The following is a 20,965-nucleotide window of genomic DNA, read 5'->3' as shown; positions in this document are numbered from 1 at the left end:
TTGTCATTAGTAGAATTGATTGAAGATTGCTCAAATTTTGTATAACTCATAACTGTGTTGCCTATAATAACATTGTTATAGTAAAATATGAAACGGGTGGAAAAAGAAAAGAGAACGAATTCAAGTGCAATGTCCTAAAAGATAAATGTCAAAGCGCAGGCGCACCAGTTTGGCACATATGAACCAAACCTCACAGGCACTCTTCATTTGCGCACAGAGTTCGCAGCAGAACGGCTGTAGAGGAATACCACCGAATGAAAGGATAGAAGTGTTTATTGTTTGTGTTTATGGCTTCATTCGTCGCCACTGGACAGATAAAAATGCACACATGCTGATTTGGTAACATGTCTTTTGACACAACTTTCGCTCCGACACCGGATGTAAAGTTTTCGTCTTTGAGTGAATCTTTGGAGCGCAACACTAGCAGCGCTCCCGACAATTCACACTTGCGTGCAGGTATTATTATCGCCACCGTTTACGCGCTCATTATAATTGTTGGACTGATTGGTAACGTGACACTCATTAGAACGTTCTGCATCGTGAAGTCCATGCGCAATGTTCCCAATCTCTTCATGTCGAGTCTCGCTCTCGGAGACCTGTTGCTGCTGGTCACCTGCGCGCCCGTGGATGCCAGTAAGTTTTTGACGGATGAGTGGCTCTTTGGGCGGGTGGGTTGTAAACTCATCCCCTTTATTCAGCTGACTTCGGTCGGTGTGTCAGTGTTCACTCTCACGGCGTTGGCAGCGGACAGGTAATATCTGTTTAATATTTATATAAATGTTGGATGTCATTCAGTGTTATGTATATGGCGTACGCTGGATTTCAAAAGAATATTTGCAGTATGGTTTACATATCCGCAAGTGTGTTAAATAATCAGAAATCGTAAAAAGCAATACTGTTGACTTCGATGACTATAAGATACAATGTTCAAAAATAATGTCACAGAAGCAAAGAACCTTTCTTTAATCACATTTTATAATTTGTAGAACCCTTTAACGCGTACAAAAATCTTTCCTGCAACAAAAATGTTGTGTGGGTGTTAAAGGCTCTTTATGGAACCACACAACCCGGCAAAGAACCTTTTTGGGAACCTTTTTAAGAGTGTGCAATTTTAAAGTGGGTTTTACACGAGTAACTTACCTCTCTTTTGTGACATAAATAAACTACTAAAAAAACGATTTAAGTTAAATCAGTATGTCCCTGCACACCAACCTCTTCTGCCATTTGGTCTGGAGCAGATGAACGGGTTCATGAAAATCAACACGTCTAATGATGGAGAAAAAACTGTTTCCACTTCTCTGTCTGTTTGTCTTAATGCCAAAGCACTCAAGAATAACTGTGAAACGGAGCATCCGCGGTGCTATGGATCAATTGAGGGTTGAATTGCTCTGATTAGGAAGGAGACAGTCAATATTGCGGTTATTTGGTGACGTCTTCTGACATCTTTATTACCATGACTTTTCCAAAGTGAAGAATATAGTGCTAGGCTGTGATTCTGATTTGGTTATTTTTTTTCTGACCATTAGATGTCATAAATAGACGAAAATCATACACGTATGAGAATAATTTGTTTGCCTCTAACATAGCTAGAGAAATTGAAAAAATGCAATAGTCAGATAATGATAAAAAAAACGATGTTATGTGTAATGTGATTTGAGATTTAATTGCACTGTTAGGTGTGATAGTAACAGTTGATTACTAGATAAAAAGTTCTAAAGAACAGATGGTATACGGCATGTAGGGGAGGAGTTTTTCTGCTTTCTGTATAATGGGCTTCGGCTTTTAAAAAGCAGTCTACCATAACAAATTGCCTTCAAAGGGACTCTTCAAAAGTAATTTGGGAACATATTAAAAAATGCTTAGACTGAAAATTGTTAATTCTAGGGTTGACAAAACTGCACTCTAAGACAGTGTAGATTGTAGAAAAATCATTGATGCATGTAATATAATTCATTTTTTAACTTTATTTGATATACAGTGCCATAAGCATTTCCCATCTGCCAGAACGTAATACTTTTCCTTTGATTTGCAATGTTTCCAGTGTTTAAGTCTTCATCAAAATGGCTTCATTTTTTTAAATCTGTTTCCTAGATACAAGGCCATTGTCAAACCGATGGACATCCAGGCGTCTAATGCCACACTAAAGGTCTGCCTGAGAGCCGCCTCCATTTGGCTGCTCTCCATGGTCCTGGCCATTCCCGAGGCCATGTTCTCCGACCTCCACACCTTCTACATACCCAAAACCAACGAGACCTTCAGTGCATGTGCTCCATACCCTCGTGCTGGAGAGCTGCACCCCAAAATCCACTCCATGAGCTCTTTCCTCATTCTTTACGTCATGCCTCTCCTCATCATCTCTGTGTACTACATCTTCATCGCCAAGAGTCTGATTCAAAGTGCAAGCAACATGCCAGTGGAGGGAAATGCGCACATAAGGAGACAGGTGGGGTCAAATAAAAAATGTCAACATAACATTTCAACATTTAAGTCTTTATAGGCTGTTTAGATGCTCAAGCTTCAGTGTAGTAAGAGCTTACATTCTGTAGTCATGGTTGCATTTTAATATTGTAGAGAAGCACTGAAACATATTCACCCTTCAGCTTTAATTATATTATAATGTGTATTCATTGAGGACAACATGTGATATTTACTTCTCTGCTTACCTCTGTGCTCTTTGAACCGTAGATTGGGTCACGCATGCGTCTCGCCAAAACCGTGCTGGTGTTCGTGGGCCTTTTTGCCATCTCATGGCTCCCCAACCATGTGATTTACCTCTACCGCTCCTACCACTACACAGAGGTGGACACCTCGATGGCCCATTTCATCTCCAGCGTCTGCGCGCGCATCCTCGCCTTCACCAACTCTTGCGTGAACCCCTTCGCTCTCTACCTGCTCAGCAAATCTTTTCGAAAGCAGTTCAACAAGCAGCTCTGCTGCTGCTGTCCTTCCATCTCCACGCATTCCCAAAACACGACACGTAACAACACGCGACTCAGCTTGCTCAAAAGCACTCAGAATCACTCCGTGGCCAGTTTCAGTCTCGTCAACGGTAATGCTGTCTGCCATTAGAGCAATGTGAGTATGTGCAGTGTTATTTCATAGTCAAGAAGCTTATGGCCTAGTTGCACGTAGAAGCCATATTAGAGGGTCGGCTTATTTTGGTATAACACTGTATGGGAAAATAAGGACTTTTGGCAAGCAAATATGCGTCCTTTTTAGAAAAAACAAAACAAAAATTGATATATCAGTGAAATAAAATAAAAAACGCTTTACATTGCTGAGATCCTCGAAAAGCCAACACAACATGATATAACAGAAAAAAAGACATTCATTCTCCATGCTCATGTGGTTAACCAAAATCTGTATACTCAAGTCATGTAACGTAAGCCGACATGTGTATTGTACATTTCTACAGAGATGATTTGTTTGACAGTTGGGGGACTAAGATAAGCATTAGAAGCATTTATTTCCTCTTTCAATGTGAAACCGCTTCACACTCTCCCTCCACACCGGGAGCTATGACTGCTTCACGAATGGAATACAAACGCCACCTGATCATGACTGTATTAATACTCGTTCACAATAAGTACAACACGATAAATAAGCTAATCACGGAAACTCATCACAAAGAACACTACACGATTTATCCCTCACCAGTAAAATGCTGATACTTTCTGAGAATGAGTTTCACTCTTGCCCACAACGCAGCATATTCCATCCGTCTGACTTTCATCATATAGAACTTGTAAGGATGAGTTAAAACTAAGACACAAAACTTATCTACTAGCTCTGTGATTAGTGAATGAGTTTATTGTTGCGCTGCTTAAAGAAGATGGTGATATGGGAGAAACGTGGGGAGTTGCATAGACTTGTTTAAAACATCATCAGTCTTTTTTTGCTGTGATATCAAGTAGTGTTGCCTTAACAAGTTACTAAAAAATGTACAAATGATTTTCTGTCATGTCACTCATATACCAGTTTCTACTTTCTATCAAGAAAACGCTTATACAGTATTTGTCGGCCAAAAATCCTACTTTTCCCATGCATTTACGACCGGAAATGACCACGCCCACACATGTTGATCAGAAATTGAATATGGCCGCTTCGTGCAACTAGCCCATTGGAATAGGATAAGCATTCAATTAAAGTTTGTTGTACTGTAGTTTTACCTGTAACTGGCATCTTGGGGATTTCTTTGCTCTGAAAGGACAAACTATTGGAAAACAAGAATGAGGACAGCGATTATTTTAAGGACTTTCAATAAACTGAAACACAATTATAGACATTAGAAGATAAAAGCTTATACATGTCTGTAATAGATGTGCTTTTAAAAAATGTTAGCTTTTAAAGCTTAATGTGCCGTTAGATGCAAATGTGAAGGAACGAACAAATGTTATACACTTATTTATTTATGAGTCGTCTTCAATATTTGGATCAATATTTTTATGGAGAGTTGCGATAAATGTGAACAAAAAGATGAATTCTCTTATCTGTATTAAAAGATTGAAGTCTTTTGAAAGGCCCGTAAGGGATTAATGACTTGATTGACTCATGCTGTGTTGCATTAGAGGACAGTATTGTGCATCCGAAATCCTGGCAGGAAAAACAGGCCCGATTCTTGTGGGACACCTCATCTTTCTTTTGCCTTTAGGGATGGCACTTTGTTTTCTGAATAAGTATTTATAGAGTGCAGAAGAGAGTTATTTTTATTTATTAAATCAATGTGGCTTGATCACGTTTTACGATCGACTTTGCTGTTAGTGTTTAATGTTTCAGAGACACATAGGACTGGTTTCCCGTACAGGGCTTAAGACTAGTACTTGACTAAAATAATGTAAGAGCTGTCTAAACTGAAAATAGCTTGTACTGAGATATCTTAAAATACATCAGTGCCATTGTTTGTCTCAAAAATATTATATATACCTGTACTGTATGTTTTTTTGTAAGCCTTGTTTGTTAAAACTACTTGTCCTGATTTAACTAAGGCCTGGTCCTGGGTTTATCTAGTTCCTGTTCGGGAAACCATGTACCACATTATGTTTGTATTAAAAAAGCTTTGTTCCCCTGGTCTAAACGGAGCCCAGTAAAAATACATTTTTATCTTCTGTGGAGGATGGTTTGATTATGTTTTCCTCACAAGATTAAGACAGTTATGAATAATGATAATTGGCTATAGATAAAATTAAAGGTCTATTTACAGATATGCTATATTATATACATAACTGTCTTCAGAGGTGTATAAAGACATTATAAAGTGTTTTAATGTTTTTATTACCTTCGAATGAGCGATGCGATCTTACCTTCGATTTCAATGCGGTCCTCTTACATGGAATTCACCATGTTGTTTCTACAGTAGCCCAAAAGGGAAAAATTGCTCTACAGAGTGTGTTTCCTAGTTATGTTATTTCCTTCGGAAAAAGCAAACATCTTAGTTCTCCGTCAGCCACCGTAGTGCTTTGAAAGGGTGGGGTGGAGCGAGCCGTTTAGTTGCAATTTGCAATTTTAAGCTTTTAAAAGCTTTTAAAATATCACGGGTTAATCTGTCACCAAATTCCTAATCAATTTTTTACAAAGCATTGTACCAAACTGAAACCTTCTTCATTTTCTGTATTGTCATACACTGTACTGTTCCCTATGTCAAAAGAAACGAGATACAGGTAAAACATGCATGTGACTATTGAGGTATTGCCTCTAATGATGAAAAGATACATGTGGAAATAATTTTGTTGCTGTTGTTATTGTTGTTATCTTTTTAGACAATGAAGAAACTAGTGCCAATGGCTTTGTGAATAAAATATGCATTTATCCACAGAAACAGCTGCAGGCAATACATGTGATCATGTGATCGCTATTCATATTGTGAAGCATCATTATAGTTTACCTACTGTACTGTACGTATATAATTTGTCTTTCTAAAAAGTACAGATCGCTACAATAATCGATTAAATGGTCCAACTGACAACGGTACAAAAGAAGGAAATTGCATCATGAGGTTTTAAGAGATGCACCAAGTTCATCACAAAAGTGTAGAATAGACATTTTACTGAACTCTCCTTGTCCTTGTACTGTATTTAAGATCTGTGTAAAGATTGTTCAAAACATGCATAAAATGACCAACGTTTCTTCTATAGTTTTATAGTTTGAAAGGTTGTTAAAGCTGCATCGGTCTCAACGCAGATGTCCGTATTTTTAGGTGTTTTTTTTGTGATCTCAGAATCATAACCTTGTCTTATCAGCATTGAATTTAAAAATAACAATGTAATGTTATTATTTGACTGCTCCAGAGAGTCATGTCACAGAACCATATTTGTCCATTTGTGAGATCTAAAGAGATTTTTTAAAGCACAAAACGAATTTTTTCTGGGGTCATTCTGTCCTTTTTAAGAATGTACTGGAAAATGTCACTTAACCCACATATTTCTGCTAATCTAACATTAAATGTTATTTCCAGTGACAACAAAGACTTGATTTGTCAGTCTATGGCTGTTTGCTGTTTCTGGGAAAATTGACAGTGAAACCAAAACAAACCCCATTATAGAAATATAGAGATGTTAATCTGTCACAATTATTACAATAAAGAAATATGAATTGCCTATGTGTTTATGGATATTATGGATCTTTTTTACAGCCTTGGCTTCTCATTAGCCAGGACAGTAAAATGTTTTCCATCTATTTAATCGATTGTTTCCCGGTTTAAAGAATGACTGTTTATACTTGAAGTGAGTGCAGCGAGAGATGAATCATGCCTGAATCAGCATGTGTTCTCCTGAGCTTCATCTCCAAATTAGGCTTACTGGAGGAGGTTGTATTTAACTTAACCGTCAGTGTATGATTGACAGTAATAATCTTTTATTCAAAATGATGCTGTCCAGTGTCACTGCTGGATGAATGAAAGAGAATTGGCAGAAGTACCTAAAAGCACTGTGTGTTTTAGAATAACTTGGCATTTAGCAGTTACCCTGATGTAGGTTTTGGCTTGTCACTTTAGATCAGACATCGGTTTGCTTGCGTGCGTGCATGCGTGTGTCTGAGTGTGCGTGCATCTTAGTATAATCGCATTTCCACAATAGTTGAACATGACAACCATGGATTTTTTGTTGCTTTAAACTGTTGACTTGGAATCATATTGATCTGACTCACTAATATGTTTCTCCACAGTTCTACAGATGCATGCTGGTCGAATCAGTTTAACAGTCAATAACTTTTACCATGTGTAATGAAAATTTTAATCTTGATGTACAGCCTTAGTCATCGACAATAAACATAATAATATTCTAGTGATGGTAATAAAAACCCTGTTTTTATTTGAGACAACATTCAAAATATTTCTTATGTCAACTGCCTGACTCTGGAATATAAACAGTAGGTTGGCACACTGCTCTAACGTGTCTATTTTTGTTCTGTAATGGACAGTATCTTTCCATCATTCTCCTTTGGGCCTGTGCAATGGGCTGTGCATTTCCTGTAAATACCTCATAACCAATATCAGGGGCATCATGGGAAATTGATCAAAGCAGTTTGGGCGAGCACGGCATCAACAACATATGTGCTTGGACATCTTCCCATTTTCTGCACAGCATTTGATAGTGAAGCATATGAGCCAGACACTTCTGGGTACTGGACTGTACATATTGCAAGAACATATAAGGAGTCTTGTAAAGACATTTTTAATTGTAAATAAACATGTATACATGCTGTATTAGAACATTCTATCAATGATTGACCAAATATTTCAAAAGCATTGTTTGATTGGAAATGCATTTGTAACTATAAATCAGCATTTCATCTGTTATCAGATGTTTTACAGGCCTCTGTCTTTTGATGGTATCTATGTAATAAGGCCAAAAACATTTCCTGACGCAACATGCCGGACTTGTGGACTGTACTAAATGAAATGCATATCCCCAAACCAACCGGAGTTGTATCACTAAACAATGTAAATATGATGCTAATTTTTCAATTCAACTTATAATTGTAATTATGAAATTATAAATGATACAATTTATTATTAAAAGCAAAATTTTAAATATGTGTATTTTTACTACCGGACAACTACGGACAATTTATTTTGCCTGGTAAAAATGATAGGCTATAATATATTGTATAAAATATTATGTATGCAATTATAATTTAATTGTGCTATCATCTGCTCTGTAATAATGAAAATGTAAGCATGCTATAGCTCAGCACAAATGTCAAAGCAATTGAGTATTTACAGCATATATATGTAATTCATAAAATGACAGATAAAATGAAAAGCTGCTTTCTTGGCATTTTAGAGTTTGCATGAAATAACATCATTCTTGAATCCATAAATGCACGGATATTGCTTCCTGTACTGATTCACCCCTTCTTAAAACTGAAAGATCATCCACATTTGTGCTCTCCATTGGAATGAAGAAAACTGACCCATACTCTATTTCTGCAATTGCAAAATATGTGTCAAGTGTCTCTCTCAATTTCTCTGAAAGGCTCTTTTCCTCTTTTTCATTAAGTCTTTCCATTCATTACTTAAGACACAGTAAACATGAACAGTTTATGATTTCAATGACATATAAAAGGTACAAGTTATGTGTTTGCATTGTTGAATTGAATTGCGTCTAGGAAGGTAACTATTAGCCATTAATTTTAAAGAAAGTGGGACAACCTGTATAAAACTTGAACAACTCAAACTGGGAAAGTTTTAAGGCCCTTTCCAACCAATGTAAATATCTTACAGTCAAAGAGACTGTGTCCTATTTTGCATATTTTTCAAAGTCTTTATTATGTTTATGGTGTGCAAAACAATACTTGTTCATGTTAAAAAGTGTTTAGCTGTTGAGTCCTTTTGACAGCTTGTCGTCAGAAATAAAATGTTTGAATGGGCAGCCCCTCACTTCAGTATAAAACATGTGAAACATCTGACATGTGAGCCTTTAGCGTGAATTCTATGACCCCAGTAATATTTATAACCGTCTCCTAAAGAAAATTGCAAGCAATTTCATGTGTTTCTTAAACCTTTGTTCCTGTTAACGCACGCACCCCATAAAATAAAATATTTAAAGGAAAAATAATCATCTATGCAATTAACAGGAATAAAAGCTTTTTTGATCATTTTCGCTTCGTGCATAGGAAGATAAGTAATGCAAGATAGAACATACTGACTGAGAAAATCTTCACGCAAAGATGTGTAAACAAACAGAGATTTTGTGAAACAGACCCATACCATAGCATATGAATAAACTAACCTTTTAGTATTTTAAAACCTTTTTAAAATTGGATCTGTTATCTTTATTCTTAAACATTTCAAAGAAACTAAACCTTTTTTTATGCTCGCTGTTCTGATGTGGTAAATGGCAAAAATCCAATGTGAGACAACTTTGTTCCACCGTTCTTGCTTGTTAAATGTGCTAAAAAAAACATGCACCAGTGATTGAAGTCATTTTCTGAAACAAACCCTGCTGGTAATTTAAATTATTACAGTAGGATGAGTGAAATTATACCATGAAGAATTGCATGTGCCGAAAAATGTGAAAGATTCAAAAAATTAAATAGATGCCAAATGTTTAGTTTAAAGTGAGCATTCAGAGGTTTTATCAGCAGAATATAAATATAAGAACATAAATATTATTACACAATATATAAACATAATATGAACCAAGACCCACCTTATCTGCTGCTGTACTGTATAAACACTAGAAAAAATAGATTTCTTTCTGTTCAGATCAAAAGAACAATGAAAGCTACAAAGAAATGATCTGCTTTTGTGTGAATATTTAAAGTAGATTGTTTACTGTATCTCTGTATCTCTCACCTGCGTATCTACGTAGAAGGATTTATTTAAAGGCTGAGAAGTAAAAGCAGTCCAGAGAAAGCTTTGTTCAGGTTTGGACCTGTTGAAAAACAGGCAGACTGAAGGTCAGTCAAAAATCTTTTCAAGAGAAGAGCTTTCATAATAATGACACAAACATCAACAGTTAATGAGTTTTAGTGGTTACTATGATAGTCTTCATGTCTGAAGATCATACATTTTAAGTCTTGATTACATCCGATTACATTTCAACTTTGTGCTATATGAAGGATACCTCAAATCGAATGGTGGCTTGTGGAGGAGAGGTGTGATATTACTTTTCATAGTGCTTTGACTTTTCAAAGGAGGTAATCTCATAAAGTTGAGAAAACTATATCATTGTTCTAAAGAATTACTCTCATCAACTGTAACATAACATACTGACATCCACTTAAAATGTACCTAGTGATTTTCAATTAAAAACCTCTTAAAAAGCAAATACATCTTTTTGGGGTTCTCAGTACTTCTCTATGTGTGCAAGCAAATTAAACTAGATTAGAGGTTATTATAAGTAATAACGGTTATGACATTAGCCACTGATATTACAGTTAGATGTACAAATAAACTCCTCTCTTATTTCTATTCTGTTGTTTTTCACAAGTTGCCCCAAACCCCTTTCATGTAGCTTGGAGGTCACAGGCTGTCTGTCTTCATATTGGCACGCAGTGTCTGCCGGTGTTAGGCTGACCTGAATAAGCATCTATAGGTCTGCAGCTGGAGAACATTGCGTATATGCTTGAGCTTTACCGTGAAATTGGAACTTCAAAAAACCTTCATAAAAAAGGAGGTCATTTGGCTGTTTCATTCAGAGATTTTGCATGCTAATGTAAAATTGTGTTTTAAAATCCAAAACTCATTACTGCAATGAAGTTGCAAATAGCCAAAACCAATCAATTCCTTTCATGGTTTAAGTGTAGACTGAAATGATTGTGATGCTGTTGGCACTAGTTTTTAAACTCTTTTAAAGGGGTACTATTTTGCCTATTTTTCAAACTCTTAATTATGTTTATGATGTGCAAAACAATACTTGTTCATGTTTCGGTTTTCAAAAAAAATGCTTTATGTAGTACATATTTCACCTGTGTTTTACACCATCATCTTGATTCTCAGAAAACAGGCTGTTGAGTTCCTAAATGATCCTTCGGAAATCCTCTGATTGGTCACAGCTAGACAGTCTTTTGTGATTGGTCTACCACTTAGAGTGTGTGTTGAGATGTCCTGCCCATTACTCGATCCGTGTTCCAGGGGCAGGGTCAATGTAAATTTTGGGGTCCGTGATGTCACTTACCCAGGAAAAAAGTTTGTTGTAGTCCGAGCCGTTCATCACAGTCTCAAAAAAGTGATTTCTGTTTAAGAAAATATCTTCCTTTTCTGTAAACTTTTATGCTCAAACAGTTATACTACTCAAATCCCATCAGACCTCCCCTTTAAAAACAACAAACAACGGCTTGATCAAATTAAATAAATACAATAAAAAAAATCTGAATAGAGAGCGGTAGGATAGGCTGTGTTTTATAGTCTTTATATAGTAAAGAGCGATAACCATAGCCGCAAAGTGATGAGTAAAGGTCAAGATATCTAGGACTCCCGGGCAGTTACACACCAATGGGTGACAACAGCATGACCTTCAACGTAATGGGTGGGGTGGAAGATTCAACCTGGAGGAAGAGGATGCTCTTAGTCAAGTATGAGCTTGAGGAAATAGGTGTCAAAGTGAAAATGTCAGCAGTGGCAGGTTAAGTCGTTTGTGGGGAACAGATGTGGGAAATACTTTTGGAGGAAAAACTCCCATTTAGTGGTAAAATACTGGAGTTTTAGTGTGCCAATCTCTCACAGTCAAACTGACAATAAATCCCTATTTTTCTGCATGCTGTAGTTGAGTGAAAGGGCAGCTCAACTATTTTAAACCCCATTCAATCCTTTGGCATCTACAGTGAGATTTTGTGCATTGTGTTTCCTTGACTGGACAAGACTTGAGTCCACCTGTTAAAAATAATCATTTATGTTTGTACCAAGATGCTTAGTCCTGGGATTAATGTCACGGTTGGCTGACGCAACTACTATAAATTGAAGTGTTTCCACGGAAACCTTACCTAAGATAGACCAGTAAAACAGCATGGACGCAATACCTCTTGAGAATTTCTTTTCTTGTGCAGTCAAGAGATTGCTGACTGAACAAAGAGAAGTCACAAAGGAATGTTAGGAATTGTATTTTATTTAATTCAAGGGGATACTGCTTTATAAAGAGCAGTCACTTAACAAACAACATTTTACTGAACAGAACGTTTTATGTGAAGACTTGTTTAACCATACATTTTAAAACAGTATGTGTAGGTGCAAAAGACAGTTTAGACAGTCTGAATCAGATGCAAGACACATACCGTACTGTCAAAAACATTGATAAGAGGATCTTAAAGGGATCATGTTATGCCCTTTTAAAGAAACAGTTCACCCCAAATTTAAGGTTTGTCATCATTTACTCACCCTCAAGTTGTTTCAAATCTCCTTTGATCTGTTTAACACAGATTAAGATATTTTGAAGCATGTGTGAAACCAAACCGTTCTGTGACACTATTGACTGTAGTTTCGTTTACCACTACAGTATAGTAGCAAATGGTGCCGCAGAACTGTTAGTTTACAAACATTCTTCCAAATATCTTTATCGTGTACACTATTACAATAAAATGTACAGGTTTGAAGTAGCTTGAGGTTGCCTAAATGTAGACAGAATTTACAATATGGGGGAACAAGCACTTAAAGTTCGATTTTGTTTTGAAGTTAAAGTGTCTTATTTACTAAATGCTTAAATATAAATGTGTAGAATACCTTTTCATGTGGGATAGTTTAAAGAGCACATTTTAATTTCACATTATTGCAGCACCTCTCCTCTCAGTCTGCTGTAGCTCGATATGAGATAACACCAATAGAAGTTTATCAATGCAACCTTTTAAAGAAGTAAACACATACAAAATAACCCTGAAGAACCACACAGGGGCTAAACAGGTTCTTTAAACAGAAACGGTGCTATATTAGAATTAAATTGAATATAGGAACCCTGTCACCCAAAGAAAAACACACAGAAGCACCAAGATATGGGGCTATGTATTGCACCAAAAGTGGTTCCCCTATGAATGGTTACAAGCAAAGAACCCCTTTTAGTGCTATATAGAACCATATCTTGGTGCTTCAGTGGTTCTGATTCAATTCAAATAAAGCACAGTTTCCGCTGTTAAGCCCATGTATGGTTCTTCTTCTATATAGCACCTCAGGTTCCTTGCTGAAGAACCACTGAAGCACCAAAATATGGTTCTTTATAGCGCTAAAAGTGGTTCCCCTATGATTACGATCCAAAAACCAATTTTAGTGCTATATACTGTAGCAGAGTGTCTGTGGGAATAGCATAGTATTGATATGTTATCTTGAGCTGAATGTTAAAAGTGCACAGTCAAACCTAGGTTGAGTTCTATCTTTCCGTGAACTTGAAAAACATAGCTCACAATAACAGTCCTGCTTATTGAATTTACTGTTTTTATATAGTCAGCTTTTATCATTAATACATACAATTTTGGCAGCATGCTCGATGATGAACACATCAATTTAAAAGAGGCTACCGGCTATTCGTACCTTCGAAAATCAGTCCAATGCAAATTATTATAATCAAGTATTTCTGATGCCTTCAAAATGATCCACAACATCTACAGACCTGGAATTCCTCTGCCGTGGAACCATTTCAGTGGGTGAAAAGAAAGAAAGGACTCCACTTTGAGTCACTATATCAGTGAACATTGCTTGTTTACACTTAGAGATAGTTTATATCTAAAATATTTATATTTAGGAAACTCCACAGACATTCTTTAGGGTGAAATGTTCAGTGCAATAGAGACATTCACAACCGATATCATATTTACATAAGAATTCAGACAGAAAAGCAGCACTGACTTTATGTTTAGGAGGGTTATCGCTGCCACGTTACTGATGAGATATGGAAATAAATGTTAACGTTAACAGGACGTTGATATAAATAGAGAGGTAAATAAATTAAATGGCGTTTGCGATCTCTGCATTTGGCACTTGCAGATTGTCAGGGCGCTGTGCTCATCGTAACTTGTTTTCTCTCTTGCAGCTGTGAAAGGATAAAGAAAAGTGTTATTGCTGAGCAATGAGAAAATACCTCAGACATGTGTTAAAGGTTTAATGCAGTGGTGGAAATGGCTGAGATCCATAAATTGAGGACATACATAAGATTTTGAAACTATAGATGAATACCACCGACTACAAAGAGTGTGGAGGCTATTATGTGAAAAAAGATGGCAAATCGTCTATTGTTATCACCTCACAAAGATTTCTTGAGTTGCGTCACGTGTGATGTAATCTGTGTGTCCATATTTTTGGAATACATTCACAGGTCTCTGAATCGATCTCACAGTCCTCTGTACTGATGTCACCGGATGGTGGCTCTGGAAAAACGGGTTATTGAAGATGCAGTAAAACCATAATAAATCATGCTAATGTGCCTGTGCGCTTTACTTGGTTTATATTGAATTAAAGTTATTCCACTATGACAACAGATATGAAAAAAGGAACAGAGGCATCCGAGCATGAGTTCAGAACAGGAAGTTCTGGGACCAATAGGAGTCAGCCAATGGACTGTTATCAGTTCTTACTGACCTTGTTTACCGGAGGGGTACGTCACACATTGCTCTGACATCCAGTCCCATATTAACCCTCTGTTACACTGCCTTCTGATGTCTTCTGCCTTATTTGAATAACTGCCAAAACACACACGTACAAACAGACATATTAATATGCCAAGCACACACACTTTTGCACGCGGCTACTATTCAGCGAAACAAATTTGTGATTCCTGGCAAAGCCTGTCCTAGATTAAGGAGGTTTGATGTTACATGACAACAATATCCAGTGTCTCTTTACACTAAATTGAAGTACAAGTGGAGAATGAAAATGACCTCAGTGACAACTTCATCCAACTCTACCAGATTTTAAAAACCTGCTACTCTGCTATTTTCCTAAACGGTTAACAGGCCAACACTTATGTATATTGACAAGTTTACATGCCATTCTCACACTAACCTATTCTTTAAGATATGAGTCTGGTACTGACCGGTTCTTCTTGTGCTTCTCACGAACATGTCTGCGGATCAGCGTGTGTTCCTGGCACTTACACTCAGTGTGATTGGCTACTTTCACAAGCACTGGCTCCGGCCCAGACTTAAACGGTGTCAGACTCACACTCAGAATCTGTGAGGAAAAGGGAGTCTTTTAGAAAACGGAACAGCGTGTACACGTAAACACATCATAAGACTTGACATAATAAATAAAAGGACCTGAAGGTGTCATTTTTCGTTTTCACCTTCAGAAAGGTTCATCCACCTCAAAATGGGATTTTTGTTACCAAAATGTGGAAAATGATGATATGCTAGCTACTTTTCATACTAGGTTAATTTTATGCTAGTAATAATAGTTTTATGAAGTCATATTTTATTATAGTATTTGATTTTGACATGGGATTTGTGCATATATAAAACTAATGTAGATTACACCCAAAGCATACTACAGCAGGGGTCTTCAAACTTAATAGTGCCAGGGACTCCCAAAATGGATGAAAATTTTGTGAGGGACCAACTTTCTGAGATACACATCCATCTATATGTTTTATGTGTAAAGAAACTTTTAATTTTGTAAATTTGTAAATTTGTAAATAGTAAATTTGGGATTTTATAGAAAACATATTGCTTCCACGCTTAAATAGTTTGCTACACTTGGGTATAACCCTGAAGAGGTATTTTCGATTCAAATGTATTTGTACACTTTTACTTTGAGTGTGAAAAAAGGCTGAGTGAGAAAAATATGCAAATGTAAAAAATTCAGGTAACTTTGCATGTTTGCACTTGGAAACGAAGAATAAATTGGAAATTAAAAAAATAATACTATTTAGTAGACATACAAGTTTTTTTCAGTTACATTTTCTGGGGACCCCTGACAAGCTTTTGGACCCCCCTCGGACTGGGGTTCCTCGGACCCCAGTTTCAAAACCCCTTTACTTCATATAATCCAAAATATCTTAATGAGGAAGCAGAGCAATTTGCATTGGAAAATTGTTTACTCTTTGCCAAAACATAATTATTTTGTAATACCCACTTAATGCATTGAGTAGTGCTCACAGTTTTATTGATATAAGTCATGCTCTTATTACGGCAGGTAACTCCTTCTTTGTTGCAGCAGCCGCCACACCTGAAGACAGAGACGCAGGGCGGTTTAAAGAACACAGCTGTATTGGTGCCCAGTTCTTTGGCCACGTCTACACACGTCTCTCTGGGCATACATTGTGTCTTCTGCCATTCCTCATCAATATCTGTGAAATACAGGTGGTGGGATTTAAGATTAGTTAACAGGTTAGAGTAACAACACATTTTTTTTACAATGTCCAATAGTTTCTATTAGTAATATAATATCATTATAAAGCATCAGCTTCTAACCTTTATTAACTATATGGTATTATTCTACTATACTTGCAGTTTTTATGACATTGATTATTATTCTTAACAGATTAGTCAAATCTCCCTGGTTATCGTGCTCTTTCAGAATGTGTTTCAGCATTTAATGAAAACGGGTAAAAGAAATGCACATCTGTCTGCGTTTAACCTTTCAGCATCTCTGGGCTGAATGGGGTGGCCGCGTATCGAGTGGACCTGCGGTTTTCAGGCTGTGTGGCGTAGTCAAAGTGCTTCAGCTTGAGTCTGCATCTCCACATCTTCCAATCCGGATACTCTGTCAACATCAGGAGCTCGTCCAGACTCGCAGCTTCCCTCAGTTCCCGCTCCCACTTCTCCTGGTTTATGTCCTGTAGAGAAATGCAAGCGGCAATGAATGTGAAAATGATGAGCACATTAGAGATGTTACTGCTGATACTAATAGAAAATTGTGTGGAATTGGATATTTTAAAACAAATAAACTTGTTCTTAGATATTGTATACCTACACTATCGTATAATGTTTATACTATGTTGTACTACTTCAGATCTAGCCGATTTTGACACTTGGAAGATATAAACATGGTTTAGCACACACATGTGATCATACTTTAATACTGCATGACAATTAATATAGAAGCTTGATTAAAATTCTAGACAATTTCATAATGCTACAAAATAACATTTTTCTTTTATTATATCATTTTCCTTCTGAACAAAATATGATGTATTCGTTGAACACAAGATTCCATTAAAACCAATACAATTCCAATTATAAACATTAAATTAATTCAAATGTATGTTATTGTTTTTTTATTTTAATTAAATTGATATCGTTCTGTATTTCTATAAACTTTTTGAATTTAAATTTTAAATTATTCCTCAGATGCAAACTTCTCCAAATTCAGACACCAACAAAGATTTGTGAACCTTAAAGGTCGTTTATTTCCACAAGAGGGCAGCAGTGATCACCCGTCTTGGATCTCTGGGTTTTGTAGCTGTGAAATTAATCAGCCTTACACCGGGGAGAAGATGCAGCTGTTCCCAAGTAGTTCATAGATTTATATGCCAGGAAAAAGGCAGAGTTGCATCAGGCCTTATGTAGATCCTGCTTTTACAACCTCTATATTATCTGCAGTTTTCCCTCACAACTTCCATATGTCTTACATCATCCAGAGATTGACATGCCTATGAAACTTTACAGCAATACTGAATCATCACTGCAAACTCTTGAATCATCTGAAGTCTGGTGACAAGACACGGAATCAGAATCAACATGAATGATTTGAAGAACAAAAATTCTCCAACTTCACGAATGTGAATGGAACTTTAATGTTAGGTCATAAAGTTTTTATTTCTTGTGTGCTCCACCAAGTTTGTGTAGCAATACACACACAACACCCTCTGGCAGAGGCCCACTGTAAACAACTGGACCATATGGTCTTTTTGCTCAGTATGGACCACCTGTTTAGAAGCTCAGTGAAGACGCACACAGATCCAAGGGATTGGAGTTTGGGACGACTGCCACCAATATGATTATGAACATAAGCTTGTGGTTGTTTTGCGAAACATAGATTGAATAGCAACGAAGTGCCCAGTGACAGCTGCGTGTAACCTTTACAAAGTCACCACTTTCCTCTTTATTAAGATTCAGTAGAACAAGTAGAGAGAAGTAATAGAGAACATCATGCACAGGTGAAAGCTGGAGTTAGAATACAAACACACCTCAAAGTCAACCTCTCAATCAACACCACATGTGCGAGCTCACACAAAACCCGAATCTGCAGAATTATATATATTACTTTCAAAATCCCTCTCTCCTCCGAATCAAACCTTTCCATCTATTCCCTTAAATGAGTTATCAAAAATAACAAAAGAAATTACTGGTTTGGTTTTGAATGTTTATTACACACCGGGTGTGTCCGGCAAACATGGCAAATGATTTTATGTTTTTATGAGACGGGAAAGAAGCAAAGTGGGCAGAAAGTATAACAACCTCGGCTGGGATGGAGAAGGCTGGCACGCGATATGAAAGTCAGGCTAGCATCCTGCTGTCGTGTAGCGACACGATCCTCTCTGATCCCTGCAGTATGTTAGGGTGGAACTGTCTGCTTCCACTTATCCGCACAGACAATGCAACAACAAACAGAAAGGAGGAGAGGAGGAGTTTTTTAAACAGAAGGGAAAAACATCTAAACACGAGGGAGAACTCATTTTCCCTTAATTAGGTGGAGGCCCCCTGACAAGGAGACAGTAGTAGTGAGACGAGGGTGGGAAATGTGAGGGTTTAAAAGACCCTAAATGGCCTCTGGCTGCACTGGGATACCAGGCTACATGCCACACACAAACATACACAGCCAATTTATAAAACAATCTGTAAAACATAATAGGATATTATGCTGTTGCACCACCAATTGGAACTCCATCATCCCGCTTACATAACCCATGATTGGAGAACACAGATGAATGATGGTAACACATAACTTCCTTGGAAGTTTCGGATGTTTAGTTATTCAGTATGAGTCGTAATGGTTCCCATGTGTGTTCCAGAGAAGCTTTTATGTCTCCCATTAAAATGTAAATTTTGGCTAACTCCAAACAGTCATCTTTTCCAATTAATGCCACATCAGACTGATTCAGGATCTTAGTTACCCACGGTGCCAGACAGGAAAATGTTTGAAATTGCTGTTAAACAAACTGTAGCTCACAGCAGGGGCCCATCTGGCCCTACTGAGCTTACAACAAGTCCTTCTTCAGTGAGTCAGCGTAAAATTATATTAAATCCTCATTTAAAAGGCATTTTCTAGAATTGCATGGTTAGTTCACAATTAAATACAAAACATTATAGCAATAAAAATAGGGGTGTCCATTAATAAAAATCAACAGCTTAAGACACAGACTCATTGAATGCACATTTCAAATTATGTGAAAAATAAATGAAATACTATATATTATGAATAAATTATAAAGTATATATTATATCGCTGCTGTCCTATTGGAACCATGTATTACCTTATTTGATGTTTTTTTAATTATTATTATTAGCCTCTTTATGTTTGTCACTGGTGTATGCAAATATCTAACCATTAAAATTCAAAGGGCCTTGTCAACTTTGACAACACAATATAATAATTTGAAGAAAATACAGCGTTTTTACCATTTCCTGAAAAACAGCAAATTTGGAGATCCAAGGTTTCGGAAGGACCGCAATGAAATATGAGATATTATTGTGAAAAATGTCAAACATATTAATTCAAAAAATGCATTGAATTAACATTGTATTGCTTTTTCAACTCCTGTTTTAATGAACTTACCAATGGCTTTCAATAAAACACTGCAATACATCGTCAATCATTTGCATTGTTTTTGGTCTTTAACGTCGCTTGCTGCTGCATTTTAGCATCTCACACAATGAGGTCACGATACGATTCCTTGTCAAATAAAATTCAACTTTTTAGAAAAATGCATCGAAATCCATCCAAAAATGCATCCAAAAATCATAGCCTTTAAAATTGTAAAGTAACACCACTTGTTAGTTGGTGATATCAGACTATACTTACATGTTCGATCCTCAAAATAATAAAATTCTAATTCTTTAAAACCCCATTTGTACTGCAAACATACACCTAGGGTTTTGTCTGTACTTAGTCTTCCATTAATGTTTGCTGAGGGATGCTACTCACTCTCTGGGGTCTATAGGTGTCCACGGCCAGCATCAGTCTGACGTACAGGAGCAGCAACATGTGGAGTCCAGCACATATCTGTGTCTTCATCCTGCTACGTACTCTCCAGGGTACAGTTCACCGATTGAGCAGCAAGAGAGGCCAGTCTGTACCGGGTACACACAAAGAAACTCCCTCCAAAGGTTTTTCAAACAGGACCACACAGACGCAGGCTCAGACGCCCGACACTAGACCTCTCACGGCAACCGTTTGGAAGCCAAATGGGCTCTTCTCTTAAAAAAAGAGCAACACTTTGAACTTGGCTGAGGAGCAGATTGGAATTAACTGCTGTGTTTCTTTCTCTCCGTTCAGCTTCCTCTGTCAGGATTACACCTGGGTGCTGTCATCCGTCTAGGATAGGGCAGGCTTGGCACAGCAGATCCGGATGTGTGCCACTAAATAGGTTGTGCAATCTCCTACAGGCTCAAATCCAGTCTTCTCCAGCCGCGAGTGCGTGCGAGACCGTCTGGGAGCAGCTCATGTCTATCCCGTCCCATGTGCTGCAGTCTCACTCTGCTGTCACCTCGTTTCCTGCTTGCCGACTTCCAGGTTCAGTTGCTTGCGCACAGGAACATGTGGTTTTAAATGTGATCCAGACCTAAATAGAGGGCAAGCAGTGAAGAGGGGGAATAGGAGGAGAGACAGTGAGAGGAGAGATCTAGTTAATATTTCTCCCAAGTGGCAGAATGAAACTGGGGGGAGCTTAACCGACGTGCCCCTTCTCTCTTTTGTGTGGTGCGTCACACTTGGAAAGATTCAACAATGAGCTCGTAATACGAGACGGGAATTAGAGGACACTTTAATGCGCCATAATGGGTCGTGAGTACATGCACTCCATTTGATCATCTGAATGCTCTTACTATAAAAGCTTCAAAGGAATCTATTATCAGTCGAGTGTTCAAAACACAAAGGAGTTACTTTTGT

At 37.3% G+C, this 20,965-nt stretch overlaps 2 protein-coding genes across 2 annotated transcripts; one reads left to right on the top strand and one right to left on the bottom strand.

Annotated features, from left to right (window-relative positions):
- Positions 1-234: 234 nt before the first annotated feature.
- On the top strand, positions 235-6,674 carry grpr (gastrin-releasing peptide receptor). The gene is made up of 3 exons (XM_056734972.1): positions 235-751; positions 2,092-2,443; positions 2,686-6,674. The coding sequence occupies exons 1-3, from the start codon at positions 345-347 to the stop codon at positions 3,067-3,069; spliced, it is 1,143 nt and encodes a 380-aa protein (XP_056590950.1). The 5' UTR covers positions 235-344; the 3' UTR covers positions 3,070-6,674.
- Positions 6,675-12,026: 5,352 nt separating this feature from the next.
- On the bottom strand, positions 12,027-20,934 carry vegfd (vascular endothelial growth factor D). Its single transcript, XM_056735336.1, has 7 exons — positions 20,003-20,934; positions 16,493-16,691; positions 16,012-16,202; positions 14,952-15,088; positions 14,498-14,598; positions 14,162-14,286; positions 12,027-13,952 (listed from the first exon to the last, which is right to left on the bottom strand). The coding sequence occupies exons 1-6, from the start codon at positions 20,090-20,092 to the stop codon at positions 14,186-14,188; spliced, it is 819 nt and encodes a 272-aa protein (XP_056591314.1). The 5' UTR covers positions 20,093-20,934; the 3' UTR covers positions 12,027-13,952; positions 14,162-14,185.
- Between the last annotated feature and the right edge of the window lie 31 nt (positions 20,935-20,965).

Source organism: Triplophysa dalaica, chromosome 21, assembly GCF_015846415.1.
Source record: "Triplophysa dalaica isolate WHDGS20190420 chromosome 21, ASM1584641v1, whole genome shotgun sequence".
NCBI lineage: Eukaryota > Metazoa > Chordata > Actinopteri > Cypriniformes > Nemacheilidae > Triplophysa > Triplophysa dalaica.
This window is presented reverse-complemented; position numbering and strand designations above follow the sequence as displayed.